This window comes from Psilocybe cubensis, chromosome 12, assembly GCF_017499595.1.
Source record: "Psilocybe cubensis strain MGC-MH-2018 chromosome 12, whole genome shotgun sequence".
Taxonomy (NCBI): Eukaryota; Fungi; Basidiomycota; class Agaricomycetes; order Agaricales; family Agrocybaceae; genus Psilocybe; species Psilocybe cubensis.
This window is the reverse complement of record NC_063010.1, coordinates 2,050,608-2,076,802: the sequence shown is the minus strand read 5'-3', so window position 1 is coordinate 2,076,802 and position 26,195 is coordinate 2,050,608. Positions and strand designations below refer to the sequence as shown.

At 49.5% G+C, this 26,195-nt stretch overlaps 7 protein-coding genes across 7 annotated transcripts; 4 read left to right on the top strand and 3 right to left on the bottom strand.

Moving 5' to 3' along the window:
• Positions 1-712: 712 nt before the first annotated feature.
• Positions 713-2,772, bottom strand: JR316_0012600 (uncharacterized protein; the record flags this gene model as incomplete). Its single annotated transcript, XM_047898225.1, has 7 exons — positions 713-836; positions 890-1,474; positions 1,545-1,597; positions 1,710-1,794; positions 1,823-1,951; positions 2,015-2,409; positions 2,476-2,772. 7 exons carry the CDS (start codon positions 2,770-2,772, stop codon positions 713-715), a joined length of 1,668 nt encoding a protein of 555 aa, XP_047743114.1.
• A 451-nt stretch (positions 2,773-3,223) lies between these two features.
• JR316_0012599 (uncharacterized protein) lies at positions 3,224-4,953 on the top strand (the record flags this gene model as incomplete). The annotated part of the gene is made up of 2 exons (XM_047898224.1): positions 3,224-3,639; positions 3,690-4,953. 2 exons carry the CDS (start codon positions 3,224-3,226, stop codon positions 4,951-4,953), a joined length of 1,680 nt encoding a protein of 559 aa, XP_047743113.1.
• A 389-nt stretch (positions 4,954-5,342) lies between these two features.
• Positions 5,343-5,702, bottom strand: JR316_0012598 (uncharacterized protein; the record flags this gene model as incomplete). Its single annotated transcript, XM_047898223.1, has 2 exons — positions 5,343-5,493; positions 5,551-5,702. 2 exons carry the CDS (start codon positions 5,700-5,702, stop codon positions 5,343-5,345), a joined length of 303 nt encoding a protein of 100 aa, XP_047743112.1.
• Positions 5,703-7,085: 1,383 nt separating this feature from the next.
• JR316_0012597 (uncharacterized protein) lies at positions 7,086-8,069 on the bottom strand (the record flags this gene model as incomplete). Its single annotated transcript, XM_047898222.1, has 2 exons — positions 7,086-7,437; positions 7,486-8,069. The coding sequence occupies 2 exons, from the start codon at positions 8,067-8,069 to the stop codon at positions 7,086-7,088; spliced, it is 936 nt and encodes a 311-aa protein (XP_047743111.1).
• Positions 8,070-8,545: 476 nt separating this feature from the next.
• Positions 8,546-9,788, top strand: JR316_0012596 (uncharacterized protein; the record flags this gene model as incomplete). Its single annotated transcript, XM_047898221.1, has 3 exons — positions 8,546-8,881; positions 8,936-9,112; positions 9,225-9,788. The coding sequence occupies 3 exons, from the start codon at positions 8,546-8,548 to the stop codon at positions 9,786-9,788; spliced, it is 1,077 nt and encodes a 358-aa protein (XP_047743110.1).
• Positions 9,789-10,255: 467 nt separating this feature from the next.
• JR316_0012595 (uncharacterized protein) lies at positions 10,256-12,336 on the top strand (the record flags this gene model as incomplete). Its single annotated transcript, XM_047898220.1, has 3 exons — positions 10,256-10,838; positions 10,890-11,022; positions 11,079-12,336. 3 exons carry the CDS (start codon positions 10,256-10,258, stop codon positions 12,334-12,336), a joined length of 1,974 nt encoding a protein of 657 aa, XP_047743109.1.
• Positions 12,337-22,503: 10,167 nt separating this feature from the next.
• Positions 22,504-26,195, top strand: JR316_0012594 (Alpha-aminoadipic semialdehyde synthase, mitochondrial; the record flags this gene model as incomplete). The annotated part of the gene is made up of 8 exons (XM_047898219.1): positions 22,504-22,570; positions 22,665-22,807; positions 22,880-23,606; positions 23,665-23,791; positions 23,878-23,988; positions 24,106-24,358; positions 24,438-24,616; positions 24,713-26,195. The coding sequence occupies 8 exons, from the start codon at positions 22,504-22,506 to the stop codon at positions 26,193-26,195; spliced, it is 3,090 nt and encodes a 1,029-aa protein (XP_047743108.1).

Sequence of the window (26,195 nt, the reverse complement as noted above, 5' to 3'; positions counted from 1 at the left end):
GGTCAACACGACCAAACACTGTTGATAACGCGCGGGATCGCTGTACGGGGCCCCGCAGGGCACGAAAAATGGCCTTGCTCGTCGTTGGGGCGGCCGTTTTGCGCGCCAAAAAATGGGTTGGGGTCCTCGTGACGAGCGGGATTTAATCCCGCCGTTTGCGCGCTGTTTGGGACGATGAGCGGGGTGGATGGGTCGGGGCGACTTTGGATGACGTCCAGGAATAATTGTCGCCCCTTCCCAATTCGGAATTGATCATCAATCCGGATGCAGTTACTGCTGATGGCAGGAAGTGTGGCCAGACTTGGGCCAGACTGGGTCCATCAATGTCCATCAGCGCGGATGCAGTAGCCAGACACCTCGAGCTTGCGGCTCCGTTGGAACACAGGCATGGCCCAGCCCATGGGTCTAGGCTTTCCGCCATGCTGGATAGGTACTGTATTAGAATTCGTCGCGCTTTGTTTGCTTTTCCGCCCGTTTTTTGAGAGATGACCTTTATACAGGGCTGTCTTCCATATTTCGACAGTATATACATTTAATGTTTTGCAGGGACTATAAGAAAAATTTCACAAATGCTTCAAATATGCCGTATGTTACTGCCTATTGGTTTGAGTAAGAATTTAACACTAGTATACTCAAGCAATACGAACGTAGATGAAAGCGTATAATAAACATTCAATTTCATTCAGCAGATTTACCGCGAGTTCTAGCTAGACTACTGTGGCTGCACCTCATCTGCCCCATCGGGCTCGTCAATTAATGGCAAAGGATTACCATTGTTGTCTACACGTATACCCCACTTATTGACACGGTTTCCTCTAGCATCTTCATAGTAGAAGCTAAAGCAAATGTGAGAATTATATACGCTGTGTCGACATTCAAACACACACACCTATGTTTCACCCGTTTTCTTGGAGGCGGAGCCGGTGCGGTTGGTGCATCTGGCAGAGGTGCAGTTGCCTTTCGCTTTTCCCGCGTCCTGGTAGCCTCCGCTGTAGACGTTGTTGCCTTTCCTGCCTTTTTACCCTTCTTTTTGGACTTTTTTCCCGTTGAAGGAACAAGCATTTGTTCGCGATGCGGTAAAGCACTGGCATCTGCTGACGTGGCTGCCAAGGAATCCGTCGCGTGAACAATTGATCTAGGCGCAATTTCCTGAGTGCCACTGAGCGGTTGCACAACATTGGGCGTCCTGTCAGTAAAGTCTTGCACTGGCGTGCCGCATCGAGAGGTTACAGGAGACGGTACGGGGGATCCGTGTGTCGACATGTTTTCCGGCAAGTCAAATGGGAATGGGTTCGAGTTAGACGTGGATGTTGACATCGTGGGCGGGACGGGCGGCATAGATCTGACTTCAGTTGGTACCGAGGGCTGTAAGGCAGTTTGTGGCGGGTTTGATGTTTGTTGGGATGGACCGGGTGCAGCAGATGCAGGCTCCGTAATAGAGGCATCAACATACTGAGAAGAGCTGGAATTTTCTCTATTAATCTGCAACACAGTGCATGCAAATAAATTAGGCATCCATAGTAGGCAGAAAACATTGAACTTACAGCACGAAGAGGGTCGTTTGCACTGAGGGCACGGGCTCGACATTCTTCCGGGGCTATACATATGAACAATTAGTTAGATAGTAAACTCGAATAAGAATATTTATCAACTTCCTATAACATTTTTGCAAGAAACTCCCGAAGACTGGAACAAGTTGTCTTTTATACCAAGTTCGCTCGGAGGCGCCAAAATTCAGCTTCACTTCCCCCGCTGTTTCCCCCGAGTGAATACTGGTATGTTTCAGTTGGTTTTCTATTGTAAAACAAATAACAATATGCACCTGATTACATTCAACAGCCCGTCCTTAGCTGGCTCTGGACCACCAACCAACAATGTTGCTTTCCACCCTGTCGCCTCGCAGAGTAGATCAAGGATAGGTTGCATAACCTCTACGATGCTTTGAATTGCCCTGGTATTTAATAAAGCATTATCAATATAAAACAGGTCGCAGGCAAATAGTATGAGAGCTCACCGTTGTCGATCTGCTGGATCAGTTGAAAGCTCGTTGTCGCCGTCATACATCTCCATGGCTGCCTCATGTTCTTCTTTAGCAACCTTCTTCCACCTCTCCTGCTCGCTTTTCGGTAATGCCGCATACATCTCTCTTGCGATGCGATCCCGATCCGCAACTTTGTTGCTTGACTTAACAGGCTGGCCTCGAAGTCTTGCAAGTGCGGCCTGTCTCTCGTATTCGCGATCAATGGCATCCCGTTGAGTTTTTCGCCAGACGTTTGCAGGTGTCTTCATGCGAGGACGGCACGCTTCCTTCCCTGTCAGTTGCCGAAGGATGTCTAGAAGAGATACGTCTGCCTTCTTCTGCTTGCCATTGTCGCGGGCATACTGATATGCCAGCCAACGTGCAATTTGCTACATTTAAAAATAGACACATTAGATTAGATAAGGCACTATCCGTAATCTGTGCAGAATACATACGCCTTTGCGAAACTCTGCCAATTGACGCCTAGTCTCGCTTAACTCCCTGTCGCTTTCTGAAAGAGGTCCGATAGGTACAGTTTCTGCGTCGGCCACATCGTCGTCCACAAGGGCAAGCTCTTCTGCTGTAGGTTCATAGGTAACAGGTTTGTCAAGTGGAAAACGCTTGAAAAAGCGTCGTTGAATAGACATCACAGTCTCTTTGATGTTGTCCTCGGCAACAGCGGTGGCATAGGTTTGCTTCTGAGACATCAAGAAGTCTTTTCGAGCACCTTTGAAGGCTCCTGGATTAGGCATTGGTGGAACAAAAGCTTCAGGACAATAGAAGGTATTGGGATGGCAGATAGGCTGGCAACGAAGGAAACACAAAAGCAACAATGTTTGGGGTGAGTATCTCCTAAATTTTGTTTTATAAGCTAACGCCTCTTACTATCGAGCACTATAAATACAAACCAAACCGTGCTTCAATGCGATGCCCTTGAACCTGACCATGTAAGCCTGCTATGCTTGTTTTGTTGCGTCGTTTACATTTGAATTGCACACTGTTTCTACAATAAGGGGCACGTTATCATTGTCTACTTGAACTGGTTCGTACTTGAGAAACATCTGGAAACATACGTTGGCGACCCGCTGCAACCCGATGATTTGTTGTTTGAAATTCCATTAAAGTTCACTCATTTGGAATACTCGACGCGCATTTTGAATAAATATTGCCTCCTCCAAGCCTCTTTATTTTCTCTACCATACCATGGAGCCCCCACCCGACCCTCCTCCGCCCTCTCAGCCCCCAACCGATGTGAAGGGAAAATCTCGCGCCACGCCTTTACAAGGTTCAGCCGGAGAGTCCTCTCACGTCAACAACTCGGTTTCCATCCCGTCTACCTCTGCTGTTGAAGACACTACGCCTGCGTCTTCAAGCTCTGCATCTTCAAGCTCCACGTTTTCTGTTGTCCATCCGCCTCATCCGTTTGAATTGGCGTTTCAAGTTGATGAAGTCCCAGTTCCTGCAATTTTTGTTGGCCCATTCACCAACACTCCTTCTCGTTACTTCGGCATCAATTTCTCTGGAACTCGTGTTCCACACCCTGCAGAGCTTGTACATCCTGCTCTAATGGTTCTGGTTGTCACCGTCGGTCATGTCGTTGGAATTTTTGATAGAGAAGAGTATGTTATTAAATATTAGACTGCTAGCCCATAACTAACACATAATTTAGTCAAATTGATTTGGCTACACTATTTCTCGTTCCGGGTTTTGTTGTCCGTCAGTTCTACACATGGTACCGTGCACGCGCGTTCTACGCACAGGAGTACCATGCTGGTCGCGTCCGGATTGTCCCTTTCCCGCCATCTGGTTCACCATCTCCAACGTCCCCGCCATCGGCCCCAGGTGGAGGCCCGTCATCGGATGCAGGTCCGTCATCGGCTCCAGATGCAGGCCTGTTGTCGGCATCAGGCGCAGGTGCTCCGCTATCAGGAGCTGGACAGTCTTCAACTCCTGGCCCACCCGCATCGTCACTTCCGTCAGCATCAAGCCCATTGTCTACCACTACCCCCGGTTCCACTTCTGCTGCATTGCCTCCCCCCCCTGTACCCTCTGTACCCTCTGCACCGACACAATGTGCATCGGCATCGGCAATGGCACGGGTCTCGACCCCGACAGTTGCGCTGGACCCAAATGCACCCTTTGGTACGCAGGCTAATCCGATTCCCGTTGGTTTTGGCGCCGCTCGAACTCGCAGGGCTATCCGCTTGGCAAGGTCTGACCCTCGCTTGGCTTCCATCACTACCACAGCCAGAAAAGGGAAGGGTAAACTTCGAATCATCAAAGAAGATCTCAGTAAACCCGACTACGTGAAGTTGACACCCGGAGGCAAGTATTATATTCAAGACCCAGACGACCCATGGACCTATTACGCCGTGGACTCCATCGAACGTATGCTCCCGCCGCCTACTTATCATTTTGGCCGCTCAGCTTCGGAGATTGCAGCAAATCCACCTCCTCCTATCCGACTTGAATCCCCCAGCACTCCTTCTCTTCCTCTGCCTCCGGCTTATTCTGCTCCATTAGCTGCTAACCAGAATCCCACGGTCACGGTCAACTCTTTCAACACTTCGGAACAACGTCGTATTTCGCAAGCAATGGAAATTGCGGCTGAGTCTACGTGGAGCACCGAGGGTTATTTGTGGTCGGACACCTGGCCTACTACCTCCCCAGTCGGTCCTAGCTATGCCTATCCTGTGCCGTCTTGGGCTGAGGCAATGACCGAGACCTTGTCGGATTCTTTTCCCGGACCCTTGCAATCTCAAGACTCTCAGGCTTCCCTTGGCACCACTCTTGGCGCTTTGTCGGAAGCCAGTTCTTTGAATAACCAAGCAAGTCAGGCGCCTACTGCTTCCTTGGATTCAGCCTCTCGCACAAACACTCAGCAGTTGGACATCTCTGACAGTCAGATGGATGTTGATCAAGGGAGTCAGTAGTTTTGATACTTTGTAGCGTTTTTGTAGCATATACATATCTGTCTACTAAGTATCTTTGCAGCCAAGTTGTTAATTTGAATCTTGTTAAACCGGTTTCTCTACTGCCGTTGGGGGCACAAAAAATTTTCCTCATGTTCTCCAGTCTTTGCATATCAGTAATAAGGTTCATAGCAACAGATTTCCAATACACTCAAAAAAGCTGCCCAGTGTTTTCAAATTGGAATCAAATAGGAAACTGAACCAGCTTGATAGTGAGTCCAAACAACTTAAATACAAAAAATTCCAGGAACAACAATGTGTAGCATTTCAGATAGGTACATAGAAATCATATGATTGATCCAAGAATGATTCTGTAACCTGTGTGAATCATTCAACCGCGCAGGAGCGACTCAGCGTCTCTTTGACCCACCCCTATACGAGTTAGTACCGTGGAGCCGGATCCACTCCTCTTCTGTAATCTCGTGCGCCAATGCGCTCAACCTAATCCATTCGGCCTCCTCATCAGGCTCTTCAAATCCCATTTCCTTTTGCTTTTTGGTCCTAAGAATGTATATGACTTTAAGACGTATGAAGTGCAGCAAGGAGAAAGCAACTCACCGGTAATACCTCCTCGACCTGAGATTTATATTCAGCCGGTTCTTCTCTCGATACCGAGCTTGCGCCTCACGGTGTTGTGCTCTGATCCGTTCAAGCTCTGCAGGAGGAAGATCTTTGCGCCTGTATATCAAGTATTGACGAAAGTACTCCATGTAAGATAAGGAAATCACAAACCTTTGTGAACGGATACAAGATTTCTCCTGCTCACGTTGACGATTGCTACAAGCATTGAATGTTAGGCAGGGTACTTAATCCTAAGAGCTAATAAAAGCACGTACACGGCGTAATACAATCGTTTTCGCTCCAGACGTGCCGTGTGCAGAGAATTCCTTAGCCTAGAATGACTAAGTATACGCATTGCAACGTAATAGATGGATAGTGAACCTCGGAACGAGCGGATTGAAATATTTTCAAGTTTTTCAAGCGGAGTTTTTAAGGGAAGTTTTGCCGTGGTCAATGAACAAGGCGTCAAGGAGTGTCCAAGCATGTCTTTCAATTGGAGTTTTAAAGGAAAGCTTTGCCGCTATCAATGAACAGGGCATGTCAAAGCAAATCGGCCAGATAGAATAATTCATTGCACTTGCTATTCAAGCCCATTCTTTCTCAAACATCGACTAAAATTCATGTAAAATCCTGTAGAACATAAAACCGCGGAAAAAAAAAATTTGAATAATGACCGATTTTTATCTCATGTCAGGTTTTCAAGTTGCAACTATAGGGATATTTCGAAGAGAACTCAACACATCACCTAAGATTAGCTAGACAATGTGCCACAGATTTGGTACCGTTTGAAAGATACGACTGAGAGCTATCTAGGTATGTCAATTATATGTTCGGAAACAAGACCTATCTAACAGAATTCACTTTACAAGTACAAAACAGCCGCTCATCCGAGATCACCAGAAAGTGGCCCGAGATCACCATAAAGCACAAAAGACATAGACACAGATGTTCTATTGCACACAAACAGTTATTTTGTTGCTGAATTATTTACAACGAAAGTAGGCTAGTGTCTGATAGCATAGATAAACCCAACTTCCATCGGTTCCGGTTCATTTGATCATCTTCTTCTCGTTGTTGGGCAGACAATGTAGACAGGTATTCCTTCCGCGTTGAGCAGTTGTTCCCCACCCAGCGAAAAATGCCGCCGGCAGTATACTGCACAAAAGAGTATCGATGTTCATTTTTACTGACCGGTATATTAGAGTGGGTTAGGAGAGCCAAAGGGATTAGAATTGTACAGCCAGGTGGGAATTCGATGACAATCTTCAAGTCCCAAAGAATCAAATGCCCCCCCTTGGTGTGGTCGAAATATCCGAGGGCAGTGATTGCGCACCATCCGTAGGCCAAATTTGCGAAGTCTTTATGTTGATAGCAGACCGTCCTTGGGCCAAAGTTGTATGAAACGGCGCTGAAGATGCTGAACGCAAATAGTCGAACAAGATGGCTGTGTCTTCTGTGCAATTCCCCAAGCGTATGTGCATAGTGTTGATATAACCTCTGCGACCACGTAAACATAACAGCTGCCGCCATATTCAGAGGTATGAGCTGAAATCAACGAAGGGAACGGATGCACATGTAGCAAAGCCTGCAAACCGCTTGAAGCACTCCATGTTATTGAGATCGTTGAGCACCTTTTGATTCTTTTTTCGGTGGTGCAGGTTGTCTGGACCTTGTTGCCTACCTCCGTGCGATACACCGCAGCTCAGCGATGCAAATTTGCCTCTTCTATGCTTGACGTCCTCGGGAGTGAAGTCGCATTGGCCTCTATTTGATTCCAGTGCATCCGCGGCCTGTCGACACAGTACGTCCCAGTTTTCATCTTTGGGGTGATTGGCAACGACCCCAATAATCCTATTACCAGAATCCACGATTGGAATCGACTCGCTGAGCAAGGGCTTCAGTTACCAAAGCTGAGATAAAAATGAAGCATACGTTTGGGCCCTCAGCAATCGAAATTTGTACTTTGAATCGTCTCCCACCAGCTCCTCGAGTTTGAATTGTTTTTGCATAGTTGGGCCACTGTCCAGTGCAACGTATCCCGTGCTCGCAACAGGAATGGATTCTGTTGGCAGGTCGCTCAATAAAGGTAGAGCTTTCTTGACCTTACGAGGATTTCCTCTCTTATGAAGATATGCGTCGACAGAGCTTGACGCCAATTTACGCTTTTTCGCCCGAGCAATGTTTGACTTGACGTTCTTTCTTGCCCTGCGACGATCGTTCGATGGCATTGTGAGCTGCCGGGGATCATCGACTAATGCTGCAGGAATGATGTCAGAGGAGCCTTCCAAAGTGATGGGTGACAAAGACTCCAGCAACGAAAGGGAGGGGATTGACGCCTCTGGAATACGTGGGGAATTTTCGCAAGAGCTGGTGAGTGGTGTAAGTGGGCCAGAAAAGGGCGAGAGCTCAATGTCTGCCAGGTCAAAATGGGAGTCTTGGGCGGTAAACGCAGCATGCATTTGTGAAGGGAGGTCAAACTCAGTGCGGCAGACGCTGGTTAACTCTGCTGTTGCCATTGTAGATGGGTTGCCTTGGCATAGTTTCCTCAGTAAAGACGTGTGGGTAAACAAATTAAGCAGACAAAGGGAGTCTATCCCTTAGTCTGTACTCTCGCTCATCTCTGAAGGCGCCAGTGTATGTCCGTGCCCGAACGTTTCTCGGCCCTCAGAGACAGAACGAGGTAACAGAATATTGACGTCACCCAAAGCAAATTCAACACATACCTTTTTTAAATCTCCCGGTGCTTAACAGGCAATCTAAGCGAGATTAGAAAAGTGCAAGAGTTGAAAAAGCACCAAGGTGCTTGGCAGAGGACTTGTAACTGAGAGAACAGCGGAAGATAGTTGTAATCCTATCTGCTGAGGGGTATTGTGAAAATAGTAATTCCCACGGGCACGTTAATCAAAAAACAAACAATCATGATCACGTTCTCGAAACTCGCGTCGTAATCCGCGTCTCCGAGTCTGTACAGCCTAACCATTTTTTCTTCGATATGGCGTCGTCCAGGCCCAACAAGCGCCCACGTACATCTCGTAACCAATCGTCCTACCATGACTCGGTGTCTGTCCTAGGAGATTTTGATTTAATTCATCACAGCGAGGGAAGTGTTCGACATTTTGGGGGCTCACGACTCGCCACACGGCGACATGATAGGTCTCCACAACGGACTGCAGGGGCATGGGAAATCGTGACGTCTTGGGCCCCTCCGGATGATATTGAATATGCTTTGAACCCCAACGGCGATGCACACGACTTTGTATTAGAGGAGGACATAGTCCTGGCAGATGAGACTCTGTTGCCCCCTAAGAGACCTCGAAGTGTCAGATCAGTAAGTGACTTTGTTATTGGCCCAATTGCTTTTGCTTAAGTTATATATGCTTAGAAACGCCCTCACGTAGTGTGGAAGAAGAAACACCGCCAAGACTACCTTGACGAAATTATTCGATGGGAAGGTCGAGGAGATTTTCGACTTACAGCATGTCCAGATTGTCTGGCTCGCTTAGTGGAGGATCCTCAAGTCCCAGAATATCGTTGTCGGGAGTGCTTCACTCCTGACCTTGTATGTCGTGTTTGTTGCGTAAAGCGACACCGCCAACACCCTTTCCACAGAATTCAAGTGAGTTAAATGACTAGGTCTGATGTTTATACATAATTGACCGCTTCATATACAGCACTGGGATGGCGTCAAGTTTCAGGACATCTCATTGAGAAGTCTAGGAGCTGTTTTGCAGCTTAACCACAGTGGCGGACACTGCGATAACCCAACCCCTTGTCATGCACATATGCTGGTGTTGCACACCAATGGAATACATTCAGTCGATATACGCTACTGTAATTGCACGCGCGCAATACCTCAGCATCTTCAACTCCTGCGGCGTCGTCTATACCCAGCCTCCCAGGTTTCAGTGGAAACATGTGCAACATTTGAGCTTCTCCGACACCTTCACAAACTCGCCTTAACGACCAAGGCATCCACCTATGACTTTTATCGATGCCTGGAAAAATCAACGACAAATACTGGGCTGAATGTGCCCAAAAATCGATACCAAGCTCTTTTTCGAATGGTTCTTCAATGGAGACACCTTCAGATGCTCAAATGGGCGGGTAGGGGGCATGATTCTACCGGCGTTGATGGCACGTCAGAAGGAGAGCTGGGATTAGTGTGCCCGTCCTGCCCGCATCCAGGGATTAATCTTCCATCTAACTGGGAAGACGCCCCAGACAACATGAAGTGAGTTTGTACTACTCCTAATTTCGCTCAATCTAATCCCCAAGAAGATTTTTATATGCAATGATAGTATGCATGGACGCAAACTTCCGGCTGAAAAACCAACTGGTGTCAAATTACTCCCAAGACCCAGGCTTAGGAATTGGTTGGGCTTATATGGTTGCACGAAAACCATATGAGAAGTATGTTCTAAATCATGCTAATGACAAAGATGTATGTAAAACCTTCAGTCCTTATCCATGGCACGTTCTCATAGACAGCTAGATTAGTACCTGTGTCGGCTTTCAAGCACTCGCAAAGGCAAATACAAAGTTTTCCATTGGCCTTCGATATACGGGTTTAGGAATGATGGTATGCGGACGTTCTGAAATGATTATGCCGCGAGGAGTTGGAAATCTACAAAAAGGAGAGAGGTTAGTCTATCACTTTTTTGCGCATATATTGACACTAAATGAAAACTAAAGATATTCGAATATGGACTATATTTTTGCCTCTATTTTGCGTCTCCTTGCCGTTCGTCTTGTCTTAGTCAGCTATGACATTGCATGCCAGTGGTTTATAAACCTATTGAAGAGAATGCAGAATGATTGGACCAAGGACATGAAGCCAAACCGTTCCGACATCATTCTGCAGCCTGCTATTCCAAAATTGCATGAACCGGCGCACAATCAGAAGAACCACGAAGTTTACTCCTTCAACTATATTCCAGGAGGAGGACTTACTGATGGCGAGTGCCCCGAGAGAGTCTGGGCCCCCCACAACGCGATCGCAAATGCAACCAAGACACAGGGTCCAGGATCGCGGCAAGACACGCTTGACGACCATTTTGGCTTTTGGAACTGGCTCAAGTACATCTCTATGGGGTCCACGCTACTTCGACGTTATAAGAATGCCATTGCACAGCGTAACATACAGAAGGAGGGTCATCGTGGCTTAACTGAGGATTTGAAGAAAAAAAGCCCAGGGCTTGTGGAGAAATGGGAGCAGATGTGCATAGAGTGGGAGAAAGATCCTTTTCCCAAGAAAAATAGTAACCCATACTCTCTGAAAGACGCTGGTAAGCCGTCTTTCTTTTGACCTGTGGCAGCAATTTGTAAACTTTTCATAGGCTTATCGGAGGCTAAAGTCAAGAAAATGCTTGCACAATCAGAGGCCGAATTTATGGCCAACGGTGGAACAATGCATCACAAAACAACAGCGTCAGTTTTTATCAGTATGGGGTTAGATTTAGAAGACACTCAGTAAGTCTCTTTCTTTATCTGAATGCTGTAGCCTGTGACCAGCAAAAATGTATTAGACGTCGAATTCAACGCCTCGCAAAAGGCACGTCTACAACAATGACTACTCGACAGGAAGGAACATTAACTGAGCAAAGAAATGCCTTAATCACCCGAATCCGTGCATGGGAGCTGCTGCTTCCAATATATATACCTGGTTTACTCCAATACCAAGCCGATCATCCCGACCCCGACGCAAGAGTGCTTCGACCGCCATCAAACTCAGCAAATGTGGCTACAAGAGTTGCCCGGCATGCTGAGGATACAAAGATCTGGCTGCCATCAACGATACCCGAGTCGCATAGGTCTAAAATCTGCATTGCTGGCCTTGGAAAGATTGAGTCGCAGCTACGTGAGGCGCAAATGACCGACTCTCTGAATTCCCTTCGTCAGATTCTCAAACTGAAGACCCGAATGATACTATTCAAGCACAAAAACATACGAGGTCAGCGCGGCGGCACAAGATCCACAGCAGTCATTGATCGAGTTCACGAGAGGGCACGGTTTTCGGCAGCAAAATATCGAGATGCACGGACTTCGTACATGGCACTTGTTGGGCCGGGGGATTGGGAAAAGACATATTGCGAGCTCCATGATGGTGATATTCGGGGATACCAGGACCCAAACCGTCTTCGACCACGTGAAGGACGAAGAGGCACTTTGGATGACGACCAAATTGCTGCTGGTATGACATCTGCGCCTCAGGAAGAAGGGGAGTTTGTGCTGTTTGGAGAAGATCGGACACGAAGGGATGGTTCTGGTCAAACACGCCGAACCCTGTCGTGGATTTGGACCAATGGTGGCATTGCCGAGGCTGCAGGAGATGATGACAGCGATGACATTCTTCGGGTTGAATGGGCGAAAAGCCGTGCTCGGTCACTGCGTGCGGAAGAGGAAGTCTTGTTGCTCAAAGAAGAGATGCGACGTGTTCTTGCGTATCTGGAGTGGAGGTCAGAATGGTGGCGATCACATCAGAAGGCTATTCCCGATGCAAGCACAACCCTGTTGGAGGGAATCTCAGCATATGCGCTCTCACAAGCCAGCCTGCAAGATTCCCTAGCTGCACATTTCAAGAAATTGTGGATGGGATCATTAGACACTGGAGAAGGAGTTGATGTTGATGAAGCTATCGACGACAACAATGATGGCGAGGAAGAAGACGAAGACGAAGATGCCAATGATGAGGAAGACGGTGATGCAGAGGAGGAGGAGGAAGAATTCATTGCTAATGAAGAGGGGGTGGAAGAAGCATTACATTTAGATGAAGATCTAGACTAAAGTACATTGATTGTGAACACCAATACACTACGTATTCTACCTTAATGTCTGTTCCTTGAAAACTCCACTTCCACTTCTCTATGTTAGTCTCAATGGCCTTTGAACGGCCTCTTATCTTGGCTAATAACTAGTAAGTCGACGTGGTTGGTTCCGGTTCAAATGGTGCCCGGATCCGTATTGGGTCTGGACGCGCATTCTAGAGGGTTGGTCTGGATCTGATCCAATCACCACGTGAACCCACGGAACCAGGAGCATCAGTATCCGTGCGACTGCATCCGGATTGATGATCAATTCCGAATTGGGAAGGGGCGACAATTATTCCTGGACGTCATCCAAAGTCGCCCCGACCCATCCACCCCGCTCATCGTCCCAAACAGCGCGCAAACGGCGGGATTAAATCCCGCTCGTCACGAGGACCCCAACCCATTTTTTGGCGCGCAAAACGGCCGCCCCAACGACGAGCAAGGCCATTTTTCGCGCCCTGCGGGGCCCCGTACAGCGATCCCGCGCGTTATCAACAGTGTTTGGTCGTGTTGACCAATGCCCGCCCCCATTCTCCCCCCCACCAAACACGCGATGCATCAATTCTGGCAACTGGCAGTTGCCTCTCCTCATGTATCAGGCCCAACTGGCAGTTGCCAGTATTTGATACATAAAAGTAGCAGCTAAGGCTGGGAGGACAGCGTTTGCATGCGATTCGTCTGCTACGCGGATGGTACATTCAATTACTCGTACCTTTGATCAAGGTTATCGTTCTATCTCGAATCAGTCACGGCGCTTTCCGGCTCGTGTGCTGTCTTCTTTAGTATAGAGGCGATTAGAGACAGCGATTCAAGCGCACCATCAGTTGAATTGACAATCAATATCGGCTACGAGGGAATATTGCTCGAGGTTGCAGTTACTTCCAACTCAGGGGTCCAGGCTTGTAATGGTGATTCAGAATGATGCGACGATGTAGTCTGCGGTGTGTACATTACTTGAAAAATATACCAGACCAGTTGGATACAAACTGCAACGGAGAAACGAGTGATTCCTGAGCCATTTTATACTCAATAAAAGTTATTGATTTATCTAAATTAAACGGAGAGGGATCGTGAACACACTATAGGCTTCTACATGTGAAAGCCTGAATCTCTGGGACCATAGCTGCGCCATTAATCAGTGATGTCATACGCCTGCACAGCGCTTGGATCCGGAGCGAGGTAGGCGCTAGTAGGCGATATCAGACGTCAGATCTCGGTAAGCGTCCCTCCGCAATATCTTTGTCGTTGTGGTGTTGTGGGATGATTCATCATTCATTCATAGATATAAGAGATGGACAAATGATAGGGCACGCTCAAAACGATATAAGTATTTATTTAGGTTTTTTTACAAGTTGGATACGCGGCCACTGGAATATTGTACGACAGGAGTTTGGACTTTAATGGGCTTCAACGAAATGCCATTGAGGATGACGCGTTTAGCACTTGCAGTCTCCGGGCTTGCAGGCGCAGCTGTCAGAGTAGACACAATCAGATAACGTTTATATCGACGTCTGGATACCATTGCTTACCTAGTGCTGCAGCCGCAGGAGTTGCTTCCGCAGCCAGCGCAGTTGACGGGGGTGTTGGTGATCTGTGGGCACGTTATGACAGTCAGCCACGACATAGTGGTGGAGGTGGTAACAGAACTTACAGAGAACATGTTTGCGAGTATGATCTTGTAGTTGTAGAACAAGTTTCTGTTTTTTCGAGTGAGATTTGAAGGCCGTTTTATACTACCTCGAATATTTGCCCGTGTTTGCAGCTCGATGATTTTGAATCTGTCATGAGGACAAGATGAGAGTCAATTGAGGTTTTATTCAGGTAAGGGGTCTCGTTCCTATCTTCATCTACGCGACAGGGCGATATCCGCCGTAGGCTCAGACCCCTAGTAACGGTCAGTATACTATAACTATATGAATCAGAGCAGCAAAGGTAGACAAATATCTCTCGTTTATAGATTTTTTTGCAGGTTTGTATGTCAAACATATAGCAAATCTTCCCTAAAAAGTCTATAGAAAAGGCTTCTTGTGTAACGTACAGCATTGATCGTGCGTTCTTTCCCTCCAGCTGTCTAAATGTTTACCCGACTTTTGCCATGGAATGCACTCGATCCTTGCAGTTCGGTCCGGGGATGCGAAGATTGCTCTATATTCTATGCAAAAAATGTTTGCTTAGCATCAAAGTCTAAAGTCCAGAGAGCAAGGTACATATGATTTTGATGTGTCCAAGAATTCGAAGTTGCTCAGGAACGCGACGCAGACTGATTGATCATGATTTTACTACCCAACAGGGCAAAGAAATTTCCTGATTTAGAAGGACCCTGATAATCCATTGCTGCTTTTGATGTAATTGAGGTGTAGAATTGGCGGGTTGGGGGGTTACAGTCAGGAAAACATGCGGACGGAGCTTGGTTTATGGAGATCCACGTGTCGTTGATTTACCATCGTTGGCGAAGCTGGTAAGGACAGGCAATGTTGATTTTTCTTTGAGGATTAGTAAATAATCACTGAACAAATTTGTTCAAGTGGACGGCAGCAAAAGTTTATTAGGACCTTGGGTACCATATAGCAATTAGCTGGTGGAGAAGCAAAGCAGCAACACAAATTGCCTCGTTTTTATTGAGCCATGATGATCAACGTTTAGAATGAGCAATTTTCATTTTCAACAAGCGTCTGTTGCTGAACTATTCGGTATTCGGGACCGAAGCTGCACCACCGCCACTAATTGATGCCCAATTCCCTTACCACCCAGATACGGCGCTACATGGGCGCTGATATCATGCGCAACTGTGGCGTTCGCAATTATCGTCATCTTGATCTTGAATAGGTCAATCACGTCCCCAGTGTCCATCAGTGTAAAATATGGGTCCCATGTTAAACATGTGAGTTACCACTTCAGTCCCCTGGCAGGAATTGTTGGCTTTAGGTCAATTTGTGGATTAATCCCAAGGTTCCTGACTATGATTCTGAAATCGCAACACACGGCTTGGAATAGAGCGCGCGAGTCGGCCGTTGAAACGATGCCCGGTACAATTAACCCGTAGGGTAGAGAGCGTACGAGGCTCCCCTCAATATGACCATATAAAACTGTACAACTCTTTACCTTGGGGACTAACATGCGATTATTTCGCAGTGAGCATGTTAGCGTTTGGCCAATGCTCAAACCGTGCGGCCCGAATGCGCGAAGCGTTGCCTGTATACGTGTTTGATGCAGCAATTAACACCAATTTATCCAAACTTTATTGTCCTTGGCATCAGTGAGTCTGAAGCCCTCTGCAGAGTCGAGAAAGTATAAAATGGTCTCCAAAACTCACTCAACGAAATAACAACTTGTTCTACAACTACAAGCTCTTCTCGTACTCGCAAACATGATCGCTGTGAGCTTTGTCTTCGCCTATCGTGTAATATCGATGCTTACTGTCGTTTTGTGCCTACAGATCACCAACACCCCCGTCAACAACAACGGCTGCGGAAGCAACTCCTGCGGCTGCAACACCAGGTGAGAAGGCTTGTTCCGATGATGTTTCAATAACTCGATTAACGTCGTTTGTCTGATAGCTGCGCCTGCAAGCCCGGAGACTGCAAGTGCTAAGCACTAAGCGCTAAGGCATCTCTGGCTGACCCCAATGGCGCCAGTCATGAATTCTCCCACCGAATCTTTGTCGTACAACCCAGTGGCCACGTTAACCTTTTTTAAAAAATACATATATCATTTTGAGTGTGCCCTATCGTTTCCCCCATTTATGAGTTCTTGAGTCATCGATGATTGACCTGATGAAATCACAAAGGGATGGTCTGGACTCTGTTAGAATTTTTCGCTGTCAGATCAGACTTGAGCCTGTATTAGTTGTGGAAACCAGTGATATTCCCTATTTACTTTTTATTCCTGACCTACTCGACAGGAATGGCATGAGGCTACATGTACGGCGCTTGGTTATTCAGAAGACCTTTGGACTTGGAAGCTTGCTGAATGACGCGTGTTGGAATTTTGGAAGAACCACTGATGGTGCGTACATGACCCCTGTGGTAGACAGTCGCCAGCTTTCAGGCGTTGGAGAATCAAAGAAGGGAGGATCAGCCTGGAAGATCCGGTAGGTTGATACTAAAAGACATCAGAATTTTACTGAGAGTGTAGCTACTTTGGACTCTGACAAGTCCTATGTAGTGTGTAACTGCGAAGATGGGGAGATGGGATATGTGCCGTCTGGTTCCATCTGCGTCCGCCTCTGCTCGTCAATATCAAAATCGAAATCGAAAACAAAATGAACATCGAAGTCGACGTTATCATTATCGAAGTTAATATCGTTGTCATTGTCATTATTATCGTGCACAGAACAGTACGGACAGGTACGCACGTACCGAAGACGATAGCGCCGTGGTGTGGTGTTATCTGCTTGCCAACCTAGCCCAGAGCATCTGGAGTCTCGGCGCGCGCGTCGCGTCGCGATGTGCGCGCACGGATACGACGCGTATCTTATCGTATTTAAAATAGGTTGCGCGCCTGTCAGAACGCGCCACCCTCCGCACACCAGCACCCCGAAGATGAAGACGACGACGCGTTCATTTGGGGTCGGAGTCATCTTAGGAGTCGCGGTGTGCCGGGGCTTGCAGACTGGAGACTTTTTGTATTGCCGTTACCCCCTTCAATAATTACCTCGTTCCCCCTTGGTTCCCGTGCCTCCTTCTAAGGAAATTATAGTGCATCTGACTCGTGAACCGTCTTATACCCCAAACGTTGGCGGTGACGTTGAGGTCCCAGAAGTATTAGTGTTAGCTATCTCTCAAGTCAAGTCCCGCCCGAGCGTTAGCTAAGCCAAGCTTACGCGGAGCGGAGCTGAACTCACCCTCGTGACCCTATGATGCCCGTGCCGACACACTACTAGACGAACGCAACGCGTGGTTGTGGTGCCAAAGTCAACCAATTTTGCACCCCCGAAGTCGAACCCCACCTGCCCCGAAGTTTCGAAAACCCCAGAGACGCGACGCGCCGTTGCCTGTTATAGTATCGGTGTCCGTATTCCGCGCTGCTCGGCTCGGATCTTCGTGGTCTGTTTCTGTTCTTCGTTCTCTCGTATCCGTATCTCAATTTGTCGATTGTTTTTTTGACGGGGACGGGTCTTGGGTTAAGATTGGTTAAGAGAGTCAAGAGTCAAGAGTCAAGGGGCCAGGGCACGAGGGACGAAAGCTCAAGTAGGCTCAAGCTCAAGCTCCGCTGAACATTCCACGTTGCGTGTTGCACGTTATCGTTGTACGTTATCCGTATCCCGTATCGGTATCGGTATCGTTGTTGTTGCACGTTGCACGTTGCACGCTGCACGCTGCGGGTTGCCTATCTACCATTATCATCAAATTGCCGGGGTGCTTTGCTTTGCTTTGAAGTGAACCTGAGCGGGACGCAATTCGACGTGAAGAGTGTTTCATTTGTACTGCACAACATCGACTCTACTCCACCTGCACTACGCGACCGACGCGCCGAATTACACAACGAGCGAACACGGGACCAAGAGACGTGACGAGACGAGAGGAGGAAGGGGATACCCCGTATATCAATTCAAGAATTCACGCTTCCGAGATCCGGGTCAGGTCCAGGAGTGGGGAAGAAGAATAAGCTCTTTCAAATAAGCTCTCTGCCTCTTCCTGCTTACTTTTCGAGTGTCGAGTGTCGAGTTTCTAATTTCGAGCCCGCGAGAAGACACACGAGCACACACGACGACGGGGAGAAGGCTGTCTATCAGTGTTTATTTAAAGCACCGCTAGCGCTAGCAGACGACGCGGAGGACAACGACATTTGTATCGACGATACGACAAGCACGCTGATCCAGCGACTTGGCTGAAGACATACATTCAAGCGAAGACATAAACGAAGAAGAAGAAGAAGAAGAGAAGACGAGATGCGAAAGACGCCAAAGCTGCATGCGCTACATGGTATAGGTGTCGGGCGAGCGAGCTCGGGTGCAAGGAGGTCTGTGAAGATTGGGATTCGGTGCGTTGTGTTTTCGCGTGTTCTTTTTGTGGTTTTCGTGTATTCTTTTCGCTGTATTTTTGTATGTTCTTTTCGCGGTTTAGGCTTCCTTTTTCTTTACTTTCCGACGCCTACCTGGACTGAATTTCGCTTTTGTATTTTCGTTTTGCTTTCCTTTTTCTGTTGGCTTTACTTTGCGTACTACAATGAACGGTCGCTGACTCTTCTCTTTCCCCTCCACCTTCCATCTTGGCTTCCCCCTTCCGGTGCCTTGCTCGCTTTGCACACACCCAACGACGACCCCTCTCTACTCAAACCCACACCCAACACACCACAACACAGCGCCGAAGACCCCTCCCGCGTCTGGGAACGCCGCGCACCACTCACACCAGCCGACGTCCACGCGCTCATCTCCGAGTCCGCCAACGCGTATCCCGGCGTGAACAGTGCGGAAGGAGAGGATGGGAATGTGAATCTGGGTGCGTTGGGTGTGAGAGTCGAGGTGGAGGTGGAGAGTTCGGCGAAGAGGATCTTTGAGGATGGGGAGTATAGGATGGTGAGTGTGGTTTTTGTTGGGGTTTTTCTTGTTTGTTTTTTTGTCTTGCGCTTTTTTTTTCTTTCATTTTTTTTTTTGTTTCTTTCTTTTGTTTTATGGATTTTTTGGTGGTTTGGTGTGCCCTGGGGTCTTTTTGTTTGGTGGTTTGGGGTGTTTTCTTGGGGGGGAGGGGGAGGGGGGAGGTTTTGCGAGGTTTCTTTTTTTCTTCTCTTTGGTTTGGCTGTTTAACGGCTATGTGGGGGTTTTGTGATTCCGTGGAGAGGGTGTCTCTGCATTCTGTATGGTCCTGCTCGACGCTAGACGTTGATACCAACAAGTCGCTTGTTGTGCGTGGTATCATGATACCGCGCGTTTGATGAGTTGTGCATTGGACGTTGTACATTGTACATTGTACATTGTGTTGTGTGTCGTGTATTGTGGGATGGTGTTGGCTGGTTCTGTTCGAGGTCGAGGTCGGGGCGGGGTCGGGTTCGGGCGTTTGCTGGTCCTGGTGCTGGTGTATTTGGATGCTGGTGCTGGTGCTGCCTTGGACGCATGGACGCATGGACGCATGGATGCTTGGACGCGACACGCGTCTGTGTGCGGTTCGGCTCTGTGCGTTCGCATTCGCGTCACGTCGCGTCGCAGTGCGCCGTGCTGTGGAACGACGGCGTTATACTGCGGACGCGCTGGTCTGCTGGTGTGCTGTCTGGATTGCGCGGCTGGATCGTGCGGGGTGTCCTTGTCCTGGTCCTTGTCCAGGGATTTGCGTCTACGTTCGTGTTCGCGCGGTCGTTGTTCGTAGTCCTAGTCATATTCCTGGATTTGGATTTGGTTCTGGTTCTGGTTCTCGCTATCGCCATTACTTTGATTTTCTTTCTTTTATTCGCATTTTCGTTCGCATTCCTATTCTCGTTGTCGTTGTCGTTCGTATTCTCGTTCTCGCTCGCGCTCTCGTTCTAAACTGGCATTCGTATTTCTACTCATATTCATATTCTTGTTCATTCCTTATATTATGAAATACACGGTGTACTGACTAATTTTCTTCCCTTTTCCCTCTCTTCCCTGTATCCCTTGTTTCCCTGTCTTCCCTGTCTTCCCTCTCACCCTCACCCTTCCTCCTTTCCTTGTACACACACCCACACACGCCAACCCACCCCAAAACACACGCCCACACACGCCCACGCACACACGCACACGCACACACGAACACAGGCAGGCGCAACGATCGTCCCAGCACTCACAGACCCCGATATAATCCTCGGCATCAAAGAACCGCCCATTGGCCCGCGCGCGCTTACGCGCCCGCTCGCGTCGTCTGTGGGGTTTAATTATGGGCATGGGCAGGGGCAGGTGTCTGGTGGTGGTAACTATAACCAGGGACCGGGAGAGAAACAGGGAGTGGCAATGGGAGGAGGAGAGAGAACCGCACGAGCACACGAAACGCATCTGATGTTCTCGCATACGATTAAAGGGCAGGAGTATAATATGCCGCTGCTTGCGCGCTATGTCGCGCCTTCGTCTTCTTCTTTGAGTTCTGCTGGGTTAGGGATGGATGGGTTAGGGATGGGGGTACAAGGGGCTATGGGGATGCAAGGGGCTATGGGAATGGGGATGCAAGGCGGATACCCGCGTCTGATTGATTATGAGCTTATTAGAGGTGAGGATGGGAAGAGGAGTGTTGGGTTTGGGTGGTTTGCGGGTGGTGAGTTCTTCGTCTTTTGGTTTTTTTCTTTCCTTGTCTTTTCGTTTTTTTTGGAGGGGGGTTGAGATTTTGGGGGTTTTGGGTTTTATCATGTACCTGAATACCTAAATAACTAACTAACTGACTAACTGAACGGGATTTTTTATAATAAATGTAGTCGCAGGTGTCCTCGAGTCGCTCTCTGCGATGGCGCAGATGCATTTGGAGCTGGGGATCGCATCGCCGTTTTTGGTGCGTTTCTTCTCTCTTTCTCTCTCTTTTTTGTGGGCAGTTTTTCTGACGATTTCATTTGATTTCTTCCCTCCCCCCTTTTCCATGGTTTTTCTTGGGTTCGTCGTCGTCGCGCTTGTCGTTGTCGCGCTTGTCGTTGTCGTTAATGTCGTTAATGTCGTTGTCGGCTGTTCTGTTCTTGTCATTGTCGTTGTCGGCGGTCCTTGGTCCTTGTGCTTCCTTGTTTCGCTGTCTTGCTGTCTCGCTGTTCGCTGTTCGCTGTGTAATACGGGGATACACATACACTCTGCATCTGCACCGCTCTTATTGTACCCTTGAACTTTGCCTTCTTTCACTTTTCACTTTTGGGTCGGCTTTGCCTTTCTCTCCGTTGTCTTTCGCCTCGACGTTCGCCCGACTTGTGTTCGACTTGTGTCCGTCCTGCTCGCTTCGATCGCAACTACGACTACGATAACACGGAACACGGAACACGGAACACTTGATGCGCCCGACGTTCCGATTGTACTTGATTTGTTTGATTTGGTACATTGAATGTAATCTTTACCGCCGTGCCACCAACACCAACACGACCACCACCGCCAACGCAAATCACCCCACGCCAACGACAACACCAACCACCAACCACCAACCACCACCACCAACATCAACACGACGACGACCAACCGGCCGAAATGAATCTTACCGCTCACTCCACGACCGCGCGCACCTTACCACACTATCATCACCATCACCGCCACCACCCCGCACCAACGACAACGACAACGACAACGACAACGACAACGACAAATCACCACCACGACAAACCCACGACAAACCACCATCACCACCATCACCACCTTCGCCCCTTCGCCCCTTCCGCCTTCGCCCTTTCCGCCTTCGCCCCAAACCACCCCAACCAACAACAACCGACGACGACGACGACGACGACGACCCCCTTCCCCTTCCCCTTTCCCCCTTCCCTTCCCCTCCCCCCTCCCCCAAACCCCAACCAACAACAAAAACGAAAAACAGTACACACCCCGCCCACACACCCTCCCGTCTCTATCCCACCTCCGCGCGTCGCTCCGCGAGATTGGGAGGCTTGTTAGGGAGGGAGGGACGCCCGGGGTGTTGGGGCCTTTTGTTTTTGGGGTTACTGGGTGGGTTTTTTTTTGGTTTGGTTTTGGTTTTTGGAGGGGGGGGGGGGGGTTGAGGGTTGGATTTTTTGGTTTTTTTGAGTTTTTGGGGCTTTTGCGTTTGCGTTTGCGTTTGCGTTGTAGAGGGTTGTGGGATGTTGGAGGCGGGGGTTGAGGGTTGTGGGTTTTTGGGATGTTGGGTTTTTTTTTTTTTTGGGGGGGGGGAGAGAGACGGCTGTGTGGGGCGGAAGAGAGGTGTGTGTGGAGGGAAGAGGTGGCGGTGTGTGGGGAGATGAGATGTGTGTGTGTGTGGAGGGGAGAGGTGGCGGTGGGGGGGATGGATGGACGGAGGTACGGATGGACGGGACAGGAGAGATGGACGGGATGGACGGGATGGTTGTTTGGTTAGACGGGATGGATGGACGGAAGGATGGACGGATGGATTGTTAGACGAGATGGATGGATGTCGATGAGGAGGAACGGGCAGACACATTTACTTAACACGCTGACTGAATTAACTGACGCATTTAACTCACGCTGACCCTTTTTTGATTTTTTGCGAACAGGACGGGCCAGGTTGCACAAGGGTGCCTGTCGATGCTTTCCGAGCTGCCTGTGGAGATGGTGAGTGTGGAGGAGCTGCCTGGGTTGATTGTGCGTGCGCGTATGTGTCTTTTCCCTACGTGTATTGCGCTTTTATTGACGATGGGTATGGTTCGGATTTGACGATGGGTATGATTCGGATTTGACTCGACCAGGCTCGTCGGAGGTGGATCTGAGAAAGATTTATGTTGTCCATGCGAAACCGGAGGATTATCTGTTTACGCTTGAGGGAGGCAAGTATGAGAGGGAGAGGTATTATAGGTCGCCTGCGTCGTATAAATCTGTGTTTTTTGAACGGGTGCGTATCTCCCTTTCCCTTTCCCTTTCCCTTTCCCAAAAGCTAAACTAAACTAATCATACAACTTCCCAGGTCGCACCCTATTTAACGCTACTCCTGAACGGCGCCGGCTGGGCACCGGGCTTCCCACGGCTAATGGAAACGAAGCAGCTTGCGGTGGCGCTGAACACGGCGCAGTATATTGGTGGAGCGAGGGCGATGTGTGTGGGTGATATTAGCTGTGATGTGAATGGGGGGCTTGAGTTTTTGCCGAGGGCGACGACGGTTTCGGAGCCTTGTGTGGATGTTGGGGTGGATGTTGGTGGGGGGTTCGGTGCGGGGGTGGGTGCGGGTGCGGGAGGAAATGGGGGGATGGGTGGGGGTACGGGAACGACAAAGGCAAAAGTACGAATGATGGCAGTGGACATTCTCCCAGCTACCATCCCGCTCGACGCGTCGGTGCACTTCTCGCAGGCGTTACTGGGCGCTGGGAGGCTGCGCGAGCTCGTAGCGTTCCATGCGGGTGTGAAAGGGGATGTGCCGGGGGTGTTGAGGGGTGCTGTTGTGGCGGAGGGAGGGAGGTTGGGGGAGAGGCATAGGTGGTTGGGTGCGGGAGTTGATCGGGCGTGGGAGGGGATTGCGAGGGAGAGGAGGGGGGTTGGTGGGGAGGGGAAGGAGGTGGCGGTGAAGGTGGAGAAGGGGCAGAGGAAGGAGACGAGGGTGTTGAAGAAGAAGAGGATGTTGATTCTTGGTAGTGGCATGGTTGCTGCCCCCGCTGTCGACATTGTCGCGCAGAATCCAGAGATTGATTTGGTCGTTGGTGTGTTTTATTTTATTTTACTTTTTTTGACTTAGTGTTAACTTTTAACTTGGGATAGCGGGAGACTCGGCGATTGAATTGGAGAGGCTTGTGGGACCGCATCAGCATGTTGCGTATCGGATTATCAACGCGGCGGATAGGAGGACGTATGCGAAGCTCGTTGCGGATGCCGATGTCGTCATTAGGTCCGCTTTTCTATCCTTGTTTTATTTATTCTATTCTATTTTATTTTGTTTTGTTTTATGGACGACACTGATGATGGTATGGACAGCCTGCTCCCCGTCAACTTCCACGTGCCGATTGCAGAGGCGTGTTTGGATGGTAATACCCATTTGGTCACCGCGTCGTATATGTCGGATGAGATGGCAAAGTTGCATGAGCGGTAGGTGTTTTACATTTTATATTCCCGCGCATATACTCACCCCACCCTCCCTCCCCTCACCCTTCCACCCCACCCAACCCACCCACCCAACCCACTCACCCTCCCTCCCACCCACAGCGCCTCCTCCAAAGGCCTCCTCTTCCTAACCGAAACAGGCCTCGACCCAGGCATCGACCACATCTCTGCAACATCCCTCCTCGACAACTTCAAACGCCAGCAAAAGCACATTCTTTCCTTCACGTCCTTTTGCGGGGGGATTCCGATGCCGGAGGAGGCGCGGAGGGTGCCGTTGGGGTATAAGTTTAGTTGGAGGCCGCAGGGTGTGTTGAGTGCTGCTTTGAATGGGGCGGTGTATTTGCTTGCGGGGAAGGTGAGGGGTTTCTTTCTCTCTTTTTTTTGTATTTTATTGTTATTTTGTGTTGATGTGTGCTTATTATTTGGACTTGTAGGTCCACAATATCCCGGGCTCCCGCCTCTTATCAAACTACTGGCCAGACATCCCCATCACGCCCTCCTTTAAGCTTGAAGGATTGCCCAATAGAGATAGTCTAGCGTATCGCAAGCATTATAGGCTTAATACGCCGGATGTGGGGGGTGGGTTGAGGACTTGTCTTAGGGGGACTTTGAGGTGCGTTTTTGTTTGTTTGTTTGTTTGTTTTGTGGTTTGCATCACACGCACACGCACACTCTAACGCGCTTGGCTTTGATGTTTTGGACAACGCAGACATCCGGGATTTTCGTCGTTGATGTCGTCGTTTGCCGCTCTGGGCCTGCTCGAGAATACATCGCGCATCTCAATCTCATCATGGCGCGAGCTCGTACCCGAATCTTTGAACATTGTGCGCGAGAGGAGGGGGAGGGATATTTCGCTTGCTTCTTTGCTTTCTTATGGTTCTGCGTCGTCCGGTTATAAACCGGGCAAGGGCAAGAAAGGAGGAGCAGGAGAGGGAGAAGGAGAGGGAGCAGAGGAGGGAGAGGGAGCAGAGGAGCCGGTTGTGGATCCGGAGAGGGTGGATGAGTTGAGAGATGCGTTGGAGTGGTTGGGGCTTGTTGAGCCTGGGGTTGGCGGTGCGTGCTACGTCCTTCTTGTCTTTCGTCTTTGTCTTCCTTCACCTTCACTTTCAAAACTCATCTCTATCTTCATCCCAGGCCCAGCAACTTCATCCGGAAATGGTAATCCAACCGGGGAACTAAGCCTAAGCGCAGCAGCAATGCCCCCCGTACCGAAAGGAACCCTCACGCCACTTGACATGTTCGCTTTCCTGTTGGCGGCCAAGTTGAGGTATGAGAAGGGGGAAAGGGATATGGTTGTGCTGGCGCATGAGGTTGTTGTGCGGGCTGGGGGTGCGGGTGCGGGTGCGGGTGCGGGTGCGGGTGCGGGTGCGGGTGCGGCGAATACGAATACGAGCAACTTGGGTGATAGCGGAACCGAAACTCAACAACTCCAACAACAACAACAACAACAACAACAACAACCACTAGAAATACACACGTCGACACTCGTCCACCACGCCGTGCATGATTGGCATATCGGCGCTCCAGGGTTGAGGCCTGCGAGTGCGATGGCAAGGACGGTGGGGTTGCCTGTGGCGCTGGCGGGGATGATGGTTTTGGGTGTTGGTGGTTTCGGAGGGGGAGGTGGTTTAGGGGGAGGCGGAGGGGGAGGGGCGAAACCACTATACACGTCCTACAACGGTGTACTTAGACCGACGTATAAGGGGATCTACGCACCGCTTTTGGAGAGGTTGAGGGGTGTGGGGATCGAGATGGAGGAGAAGGTGCGGGTTGTACCGGTTGAGGGTGGGTCTGGGTCTGGGTCTGGGTCTGGGTCTGGGTCTCGGTCTGGGTCGGAGGAGATCGTTTTTTATGGTGGTGGGAAGAGGAAAGGGAAAGGGAAAGGCGGGGCAGTTGGGATAGGGCTCGTCAGAGGGAGCGTCGAAGCTGCGCTTTGCGGGCTCAACCCCTCCTCCTCCAGCTCGGGTTCGAGCGCGGGATTGAGCCCGGCGCAGAAAGCGATGAGGAATGCGGAGAAGGTGGTGAGGGAGGCGATGAGGGGGGGGTGGAGGGGGGGTGAGGGGGGTGCTGAGGGGGAAGTTGAGGGTGGGGTTGGGGTTGGGGTTGGGAGGGGGGGAGGGAGGGGGGGAGGGGGAGGGAGGGGGGATGAAGGGTGGGATTTTGAGGGGGAGAGGGTTTGGAGGGGGTTGTAG